The following is a 10,125-nucleotide window of genomic DNA, read 5'->3' as shown; positions in this document are numbered from 1 at the left end:
AAAATGGGGTGGCAGAGAAGAAACAAAACAACAGTAGAGAAAGCAGCAGGGGTGGCTCAGAGGGGCCAAAGGGCTCCAAGATGCCTTTGTCCTCAAATCGACCTTTGCTCCAGCCTTCAATCCTACAAGATTTCAAACACAAATGGCAACAAACAGTACAAATAGCAAAAATAATTTTTATTACGCTAGCTTGTGGGCATTCCTGTATTGTGGAGTGGAGTGGAGTGGCTGGTTCCTCAGCTCTGAGGATCATCCTAGGCCCCTCCCTGCTTTGCACACAGGAGGGGGTGGGTTCTGGCTGCACTGAAGCAGGCATTTACTGGGCTGGCACTTGCTGGGGGGTCTCACGTCCACTCTCAGACCCCTCTAGCCCATTCTGCTCTGTCGCTGGCTCAGGATGTTCCAGGGCATGCCGAGTGTCAGCCTGCCACAGCTGCACCAGGTCCGTGGGGGTCTTTCCTGCCTGGAGGAACCACAAGGAGATCTGTTCACAGTTCCAAAGTCTACTAGACTAGAAGGTGCCCTCAGCTACACCAGTGGCTCTCAACTGGAGGCCACTGGCCATGGGTGAAGACATTTTGGTGGTCACAACTGGGATGTAGGTGCTAGTGGTATCTAGTGGGCAGAAGCTTAAACATCATACAAGACCCAGGACAGTGCCCCTACAATAAGAATTATCAACCCCTAATGTCAATAGTGCTGAGGTTGAGAAACACCCTCTCCACATCCTTCTGCTTTTCCCAGTATCCCCTTAACCCTTCGTGTGTGTGTGTGTGTGTGTGTGCGCGTGCGCGCATGCGTGCGCGCTTCCCACACTCCTTTTGTGATTGCTCTGAGCCCCACAGAAGAGCCTGAACTAGGGCACAACAATCCTCAGAAAACTCGAGGACCACCAGGAATCAACAGTGTGCTACGGATGGTCATGCAAACCAAGTGCTTAGGCTCCTCTCAGTTCCGTCCCACCATGATCGCTGCCACCCTTGGGCCTGCATGTTAGGATCCCTGGCCTATTTGTGTGCCTTAGAAAGCCCTCATACTACACTTCTTACTATCTCTCTGGGCTTGTACTCTGGATATTCACACACACGGGACTGGGAAGGTGGATGATAGGAATGGTATTAATGGAACAAGACAACTTGTGTACTCTGCTGATGGGCAGACACAGTGATATGTGTACTTACCAGGTTCTTGGCCATCATGTCAGCCCCATGAAGGAGCAGCAGTTTGATGATTTTGTAGCGGTTGAGCCTCACAGCATCATGCAAGGCACTGTCTCCTTCCTAGAACCAGGGTAGTACTCAACATGGCCCTTGGGGGCAGTAGGTGGGAAGCAGGGTGACAGGAGATGGTCTAGAGACCCTGCTCAGGAGCCACTGTCCTGAGGGTCCCAGAGGAAAGGACCACTTGCCCGTGGGAGCTGGCAAGCTGCTCACACAACCATGGTGTGGCTGGCTGGGGAGCAGGGGAAGCACTCACTCTGTCTCTGACGTTGATATCCACGCCCAGGGATAGAAAGTGTTCCACAATCTCCACATGCCCCGTGCAGACTGCCACGTGCAGAGGGGTGCTCAGCAGCTGTGGGGTTTAGGCAGGAATGGCTAACTGAGGGACCTGGACCATGGTACCTCTGGGAGAAGGGACTGGTCTAACTCCAGCTTAATCTCTCCCCTAGGCCCTGTTGCCAAGACCTGAGCCCTGGAGGGATAGGGCATGGTACAACTTCCCGCCATCCTATCCAATGATCTAACTCTAAAGCCTTAAATGTCACCTCCTCTGGCAGCCTTCTCATTCTCCTCTCTCCTGTGAGCAAGAGTTCATTATTTATTTATTTATTTATTTATTTATTTATTTATTTATTTATTATATTGTGGTGCCTTGAGATTGAACCTAGGGCCTTGCACAAGCTAGGCTAGTGCTCCACCACTAAGTCCAATTCTAGCCCACTCTTCTTTGAATCATTACAGTAGATGCTACTTATTGCAAGACGACATGTGGTGACATGACAAAATGCAACGTAAAGTACTGTCCCATCTAACCTAACCAAGAAACCTGCAAGACGTTTACAGATGAGTACAGAGGCTCAGAGGCTATATTACTTTAGCCTGGATTATACATGAAAGAACAGAAAGATAGGGGTGGGGATGTAGCTCAGTGGCGCTGCACCTGTCTAGCAAGCGCAAGGTCCTGAATTCTATCCTCGGTACCAAGAAAAAAAAAGGATGGTGGATTAATAAATGAACAGATGAATAAATGGATGGATAGATGGATAGCTAACTGGGTGGATGGTTGAGGGATGGGTAAATAGATGATGAAGTTTTGCATGGATGAACAAATTCTGCATCAGAAGTGGGCCCCAAGCCCCTAAGAGAGTGGGTCTTTTGTCCTTCTCTCTCCTCTGCTCTTTCTGCTCCCATTCCCAGATGGTGGTCCCTTCAGGGCTTATGGCTGCTCTGCAACCACTACAGAAATTCAAACAGTTCACTATCATCCTACCACCTGAGCTCACCTGTCCTTTGCCCCCTGCCCTCTCCCTGCAGTGACCCCAATATCTACTGCATCTGAGCACTGCTGCCTACCTTATCTCTCACATTGGTGTCTGCTCCTCGGCTTTGTAGGAGTTTTACCACCTCTAGGTGGCCTCCACGACAGGCCCAATGCATGGCTGTGCAGTCCAGCTAGAAGGGAAACACAGGCCCTAACTTAGAGTTATAGGGAAGCAAGTGCCCTGGGGAAAAGGACTCCAGTCAAGAGGGCAGAGAGACATGCAGGGGAAAGGTACTGGGAATGGGCAGAGACTGGGCCTGGGGAGTAGAACAGAACATGCAGGGACTCACTAGCAGTCCATGCCAGAGTGACAGAGGAGGCTCAAGAAGGAGATTGAGCTTGCCCAAGGTCCCACAACCCACGAGAAGTGGGACCTGGCCCTGAGTAGTCTACTGAGTCCCAGATTGGCAGGAAGAGGGAGTCTAATGGTACTGGGCCCACCTCCTACCACCCCACTCAATACCTGCCCTCTTTGCTCACCCGATCCTGGAAGTCCACAGTAGCCCCATTCCCCAGAAGCTTTTCCAGGATCTCCATGTGGCCCTCTAGGGAAGCTCGGTGCAGTGCTGTCCGATGGAACTGTCCCCAGAGAGGCTGTTAGGGCCTGGCCTCTGGCCCCAGGCCTGAGCCTATCTCTCACCCAAGTTGAAGCCCAGGCTTTGCCGCAACTCGTTTCTGACCCCTGTGCTGGGTCTTCATGTCTTTCATTGTCTGCTAGCTCCTTTATGTCCTATCCAGGCCATCCTTGGAGCCTCTGCCCTGGGGACTCTGACTTTCTCATTACCCACCAGTACATCAGCCCTCTCCTGCACAGGCTGGATGCTCTCCTGGGCATGTCTGTTTCCCTTCAGTTCTATGAGTGCTTGATTAATATCTGCTACTTCTTCAAGAAACAACTCATGTGCCACTATTTCCTTGAAACCTCTAGGCCAGAGTTGCCTGGGGGACCCAGATGACCCTTATCTATGACAGAGTGTTTGAAGGCAGGGTGAGACATCATGGAAACTATTTTCCCTGAGTGCTGAGCACAGAGCCAGGATGAGGAGGTCACACTGATTCCTGATTCAAGGAAGGAATGCTTTAAAGTCTTGAAAGTGAAACACTCAGGCAGGACTGTAGGGTATGCCTTCCACTTGCTACTAATCCGGTTATGGCTAATCTCCCATGATTCTCAGCCTTTTCCTTTTTCTTCTTTTAACTCCCAGCACTGAATAGTAGAAGGTGATTGGACAGACAAAAAAGACTAAGACCCTGGAGGCTAAAAAATAGAAAATGGTCAAAGTCTACAATAATGCAGACTGAGTGGATGACCATTGCTATGTTTGATTCTAGGATGTGAAAGCAAGGGAGCAAAGAGACAGTTTGGGGAAAACAAAAAGTGTGATGGGCGATGGAAACATTTTAAAAATAGATGGTAAAAAAAAAGTTATCTGCTGGGGGTTTAGCTCAGTGTTCTGGCGCCTGCCATGCAAGTGCAAGGTCCCAAGTTTGATTCCCAGTACCAAAAAAAAGCGATGATGGTTGCACAACATTATAAGTGTAATTACTGACACTGAATTATATGCTTACAATGCTTAAGTGACATATTTCATGTGATATTTTACCAGAACAGAATAATGAAAATAGGTTGGGGGTGTGGCTTGGTGGTTCAGTTGGTCGCCTAACAAGCTTGAGGCCAGCACAAAAAGGATTTAAAGGCATCATAAGATTATATCATAAAAAATAATAATGTATCCTAGTGCTTGCTTTGTAGGTTTTGCATTCATTCAACAAATATTTATTGAGGCGTTAATATTCCATTAATCATAACATATTGTGAGAAATGTGGGTCATATAACAGTGGGGGCAGGGTGGGGATGTAGCTCAGTGGTGCTGTGCCTGCCTGGCAAGTGCAAAGTCCTGAGTTCAATCCCCAGTACCAAAAAGATAAAAAAAAAAAGGGCTGGGGATTTAGCTCAGTGACATGGTGTCTGCCTTGCAAGCATAAGGTCCTGAGTTCACTCTGGGGTACCAAAAAGGAAAAAAAAAATAGTGGAGGAAACTAAATGACCTGCCCAGACAAAGGTCGCATAGTTAGGGAGTGGTGGACATGGGATTCAAGTCCAAACAAGCTAGTCCTGACATTTTTTTTTATTCATTCCTCCATCTTCCCTTAAGAAATACGTGACATTCCTTACTATGGAGGTGATTTGAGCTGGGGAAAGGTCTAAGGATTTAGGTAAATTGCAGGGGTGGGGATTTAGCTCAGTGGCACCATGCCTGCCTTGCAAGTGCAAGGTCCTGAGTTTGATCCCTGGTATCAAAAAAAAAAATCCTGGATGAGGAAGGAAATATCCCATTTTGAAGACTCCCTCCCAAGGCCCCAAGAAACACCCATGGCTGTTCTCAGGCACACAAATAGGCTAAATCAGGAGAGGAGGCAGCTCTGAGAGGGAGCTAGGTGCAGGGCTGGGGTGGGGGAGAACATCACCTCATCACAGGTGTCAGCTGACCCCCCATCTGCCAGGAACTTCTCAATGACCTTCATTTTCCCCTCCACTGCCGCTTTCAGGAACATCTCCTTATCCACAGGGCCGCTCTACAGGATGTGAGTCCAGTCAAGTCCAGAGTATAACCCCCACGTTCCCCTGCCCACACAGGCAACCCTCCCAGGACCCTTACGATCTCCTCAAGCTCTGGAGGTGGCTCCTGGGCAGCGGCCAGGGCTTCTCGCTTCCTCTGCTTGCGTTTCTTCCGCAGCTCGATGAGGTTCTGGATCCCGCCCACATCGATGATCTCCCGCCTCAGGTCCAGGGATGTCTTGCGCACACGCTCTTGGCTCTGCGTGGGAGTGGCTCATCAACCCCTATATGGAGCACAGAGCTTGGGGGGCTTGAAGGACCCCTCAGGTAAGTTGGGGACCAGAATGGAGTAAGGAGACCATCTCAAGAGAGAAAGAACCAAGGTCCAAGTTCCTTCTAGGACAAGATGGTACAGATGGGGAGGGTGGACTCTGACACAGCAGGCTGATGGCCTGGATTCTGCACTGGTCACAAGGGCCCAGGGATGCTGAGCTGCTGGTCCAGGGATCTCAGAAGACGAGAGGATTTGAGAAGGCCCTGGATTAGCCTGCACTTACCTTAACCTTTTGTAAAGCCTGGCTCTGGGCCCCAAGGTGCTTCTCATCCTCCAGCACCAGCATTTCCATAGGCAGCTTCCTGTGAGAGGTTCCTTGAAGTTTCTGGTGAGCCAAGGAGAGCACCCTGTCAGGACCATGGGGACTGGAAGCCTCTCCCAACCATCCCAAGGACACCCCTATGAGGATTCCTCCTGGGAGGTCAGAACCTAGGCAACACAGGGCTCCGAAGAGGGCCCCAGAAGGGATAAATTCCACAGGGTCCCACCTCAGCCTCAATCCCAACCCTAGCTCCATCTCATGCTTTCTGACTGTCTGGGTCCCCAGCCAAACAAGACTGGAATAAATTTTTTATAAAATTAAGAATAAAGGGCCAGGGATTTAGCTCAGTGGTTCTGCCGCCTGCCTCACAAGCGCAAGGACCAGAGTCTGATCCCTGGTACAAAAAAAAAAAAAAAAGAATACAGTGGACACAAAGATCCGTGGATGCTCAAGATCCTTGCATACAATGGTATAGTATTTGCATGTAACCTATACACATTCTGTCATATACTTTAAATCATCCCCATATTACTTACAAAACCTAATATGATGTAAACACTATGTTAGACTTTATTATTTAAGGAATTACAAGGAAAAATGTATATATTTAGTACAGTTGCATTTTTCTGAATATTTTCCATCTGCAGGTGTTGAATCCACTGAAGCAGAACCTAAGGACTCAGAGGTCTAACTATTCACTTTTTCAAACATCAAGATGGTTTTTTTAAGTTTTAGCTTTTTAGTGTTACAAATTCACTTTCATGAAATCATTGTGATCAGAGATGATATTTTTTCTTTTGTTTTCTTTATAGTTCTGGGGATTGAACCCAGGGCCTCAAACATGCTAGGCAAATACTCTACCACTGAGCCACCCACTCCCATCCTCACCGAAAAAAAGACACTGACTTTATTTTCTCAAAAAAAAAAAAAAGTTTCCAATCTGTAAAACCTAGAGCTTGGAAAATATTGCCCATGGGGAAACTAAAGGATGGAAGCAGCAGCTCCTCAGCTTTCAGGCTGAGATGGATCCTAAGTATCCACCTTCTTTTCTCTGTAATAATATGGTGAAACTCCCTGCCAAGGTCTCTCATCTCATGACTTGTGCCTCTCATTCCCAGGCTGCTTCACTATGTGTGAAGTGCTGACAGCCCATCCTGAAGCTCCCCCTCCATCTTGTGGAGATGTAAACCCAGAACCATCTGCCCAGATTGGAGGGCATTGAGTCAGAGAGGACTAGCTCCTCACAGTAAGCCCAGGCCTTAGCTTCTCCCAGGGTGAGTTTGAGGGCTTGTCTCCCAGATGTTTATTTTGAAGGTCCTGTTGATCACTGCCTCCTCTCATTTTTGTCAGGCTTACATAGTTTTGGGTCTCCCTAGTTCTGGCCTCACTTCATACACTGCCTCTCCTTTCAGGAACAAGATGACCAGGGGCTGCAGCTACTGCTGCATGTAGGGCTCTGGCTGGGCTCCTCGTGGAGCATCAAGAGGATAGGGTTATGGCTTAATCATCTTGGTATTCCTGGCAACTGTGATAGGGCTTGGCATATTTTACGTCCTCAGCAGATATTTGGTGAATGAGTGAATGGATAATGGTAGGTGGGTTTGGCATCCCTGACCACCCTAAGCTCTCTGTGATGACCTAGCCCAATAAGCGCCCTGTAACAGAGCTCCTGCCCAGGAGCTGACCCTAGCCCCTTTTACTCTCCTACCAGGGAGGAGGCTAACCAGGGGTTCTGTCTGAAACCCTGTGAACCTGGGCCCTGGTGGAAACAACTGTGAGCTCTAATGCCACCGAGCATTGCTTAGACTCTTCAGCTCCACTTCTGATTTGTCTGTGGGCTGGGTGGAACACAGTAGGTGCTCAATAAATGTTTGTTGGATTGGATGTCAGCTCATGGAACAAAACTCCTGCCTGACCTCAGAGACTGTTTACAGATTTTAAAAATTCCTGTAAAGTGCTCAGCACAGTGCCTGGCATGTAGTAGGCACTGGGAAGGGAGGTTGGCTGTACCGGTACTTGGAGTCTGATGGCCCTGTAGCTATATTTATTGGATGAATGAATGGAGGAAGACTGCTCTGTGTTCCCTTGCTGAAGATTTCCATGTCTAGTGGCAGCACTCCAGGAATGACGCAGCAGCATGCCTCCCTGCCTGGCATCAGCTAGCCACGTGCACAGCGCCTTCGGGGAGTGAGAAGTAGGATTCCTGGAGATCCAGGGATGCCCTGGCCAGGTCTCAGCAGCCTCAGTCCAAGCTCTTCCCTGACAAATCCAAGCTCATCTCTTCTTGCCTTGGAGCTCCGATCCGATCCTTCCCTCTTCATCATCCCCTCACTCGGCACATTTCCTTTCTGAAACGGGGCCATCCTCTGAACTTATTTCCTCCTTTCCTGTTCCTGTTAGCATTAGCCTTTCCCCCTCCAAAAAGTCCTTCTTGGGTCCATTGGAGCTGTGTTCCTAGAATAGGTTAGATGGCACCACTCTCCCTCACTCAGTGACATTGGTAGTAGCTCCCCACTGCTCAGAGAGTAAGCATCTTTTACATGGTACTTTCTGATTTGTCCTCTGCCTCCCTCCCTGACCTTATTCCCTACTACCAGACTTCATTATGGCTGTACTTTCATTCATTAAGACTTTTAGCTCCTGTCATTTCCTTAGGCTGGAATACTCCTCCCCCTTCATCATCTCCATTTATCACTACTGAAGACCCAGTTCAATTACCATCTTGTCTGAGTGCTCCTTAAAGGCCACAGGTGGAATGATTCACCCTTCCTTTAGGTGCTTTCACTCCTGACTCATATGTTTAGCCATTTCTTCCCTCTGCCCTTTTAGCTGAGCATACAACTGAAAAGTGTTGGCTAAAATGAATGCTCGGCTGGTGAAAAGAAGGCAGGGTCTGGGACTTCGAGGTCTTCCCACTCCTCTCAGCACCAGGCTCCTGGCAGAGCAGACACTAGTTCAAGTGTTAAGTTTAAACAAAACTGAGAGTAGGGCAAGCCGGCACTCCTGCCCCATTCCCTTATCCTGAAGAAAATGCAACTGCGCTGCCAAAGGTCTCCCCAGGAGCTGCCACAGTCCTGGAGGAAATCCAGGCTTCCTTTCCCAGCACCCCTTCCCTGCTCAGCACCAGTCTTTATTTTCCTGCAGCGACCAAAGCCTAGAGTTCCTCCTGCCCAGCCTCCCATCAACAGCTGAGGGGGAGAGGGCTATCTCAGGGCTGCACATTCTGGGCCTTGCTAGGCCGTGGGCAGCTGTCTGCCCTGCATGGCTTGACCTGGCTCTTGAAGCCCCCAATGAGGGCTGGTCTCAAGGCTGGTTCAGCTTCCCGAGCTACCACTGATTCTGTTTTCGAGGCTGAAGCCTCAGTCTCTTACTATCAGCAAGCCCCTCTGCCAGGAGCACACTGGGGTGGGAATGGGCCGGGCAGGGCCCTCAGGGACGTAAGTGTGACAGTCAGGCTCTCCCCTCCCACAACAGACAGGATCTCTTCAGACCCTCCTTGGGCCCCCACCCCCCAGCTCCCACCTCATTCTCCTCCTCCTCTGCCAGCCGCTGCTCAATGAGTGCCGTGGCTCTCTGCACCGCCTCGGAACCCTCCACGGTGCCTTCCATGGTGCCGCCTGTAACTGCTTCCGCAGGCACAGGGCACTGGGGGCTTTATAAGCCAGAGCACCCACACCCACTTGTGGGCGCCTTTACCATGAGCTCACTGGCCCAATTCTCCATCTGCCTCCCCAACCTGTCACCGTCACCTTCACCTCGGGCAGCCCCAGGGAGCAGGGGGAGGCCAGGCAGCAGGGAAGTTGCCCTTCCCCCAACCCCTGGCCTACTGCAGCCAGAGGGCACAGTGGGCAGGGCAGTGGGAAGGAGGCTGTCCAGCCTGTTCTGAGCAGTTGGGGCTGCCTAGGCCTTTCTCTGGGTAGTTGGGCCACACAAACGATCCGCCAGCTGGCAGCGCCACCTGCTGGATGCCTGGAAACTTTATCCTGCTAGTGCCGAGGGAAGCTGAAAACCAATCATACGGACCTAGACAAGACTGTGCCCCCACACTGCCCTGTGAATACACCCTGCTGGCTGTGGGGAGGGGCAGACTCTGCCTTGTGCAGGCAAGAGTACCAGGACAGTGGTGGAAGTGAGGACAGCTACCTCCCTCTGTGTCGGGTTCTTGCGTTTGCTCTGTGGGGCCCCACAGCACCCCCTAGCGAAGTACCACTGTGCTGGGCCATGTATCCATTAGTCATGTACAGACTTACCTGTTCCTCTTGCTTGAAGAGAAGGGTCTCAGAAAGCCATAGCGCAATGCCAAAGGCCAGCTGACAAGATGCACCAGACAGGCTAGCCATGCTCACTGAGAAGGAAAAATACTCCCAACTGGAGGAAAAGCAGACCTGTCCTTGCTTAGGGCCATACCTAAATGTGAGCTCAAG

At 50.2% G+C, this 10,125-nt stretch overlaps 1 protein-coding gene across 3 annotated transcripts; it reads right to left on the bottom strand.

Moving 5' to 3' along the window:
* Positions 1–156: 156 nt before the first annotated feature.
* Positions 157–9,521, bottom strand: Ankrd2 (ankyrin repeat domain 2). Of its 3 annotated transcripts, none has more exons than XM_004838600.4 (9): positions 9,224–9,521; positions 5,663–5,764; positions 5,206–5,364; positions 5,015–5,122; positions 3,025–3,123; positions 2,577–2,675; positions 1,477–1,575; positions 1,182–1,280; positions 157–463 (listed from the first exon to the last, which is right to left on the bottom strand). In XM_004838600.4, the coding sequence occupies exons 1-9, from the start codon at positions 9,308–9,310 to the stop codon at positions 317–319; spliced, it is 999 nt and encodes a 332-aa protein (XP_004838657.2). In that variant the 5' UTR covers positions 9,311–9,521; the 3' UTR covers positions 157–316. The 3 variants fall into 3 exon arrangements, with proteins under 3 accessions (XP_004838657.2, XP_087041200.1, XP_087041201.1); XM_087185074.1 differs by having other exon boundaries at positions 157–484; positions 9,224–9,475; XM_087185075.1 differs by lacking the exon at positions 5,015–5,122 and having other exon boundaries at positions 157–484; positions 9,224–9,476.
* Between the last annotated feature and the right edge of the window lie 604 nt (positions 9,522–10,125).

This window comes from Heterocephalus glaber, unplaced genomic scaffold, assembly GCF_053883595.1.
Source record: "Heterocephalus glaber isolate CG9 unplaced genomic scaffold, H.glaber_assembly_v1.0 deba00001497, whole genome shotgun sequence".
Classification (NCBI taxonomy): domain Eukaryota; kingdom Metazoa; phylum Chordata; class Mammalia; order Rodentia; family Bathyergidae; genus Heterocephalus; species Heterocephalus glaber.
The sequence above is the reverse complement of the archived record's forward strand: the minus strand, read 5'-3'. Positions and strand labels throughout refer to the sequence as shown.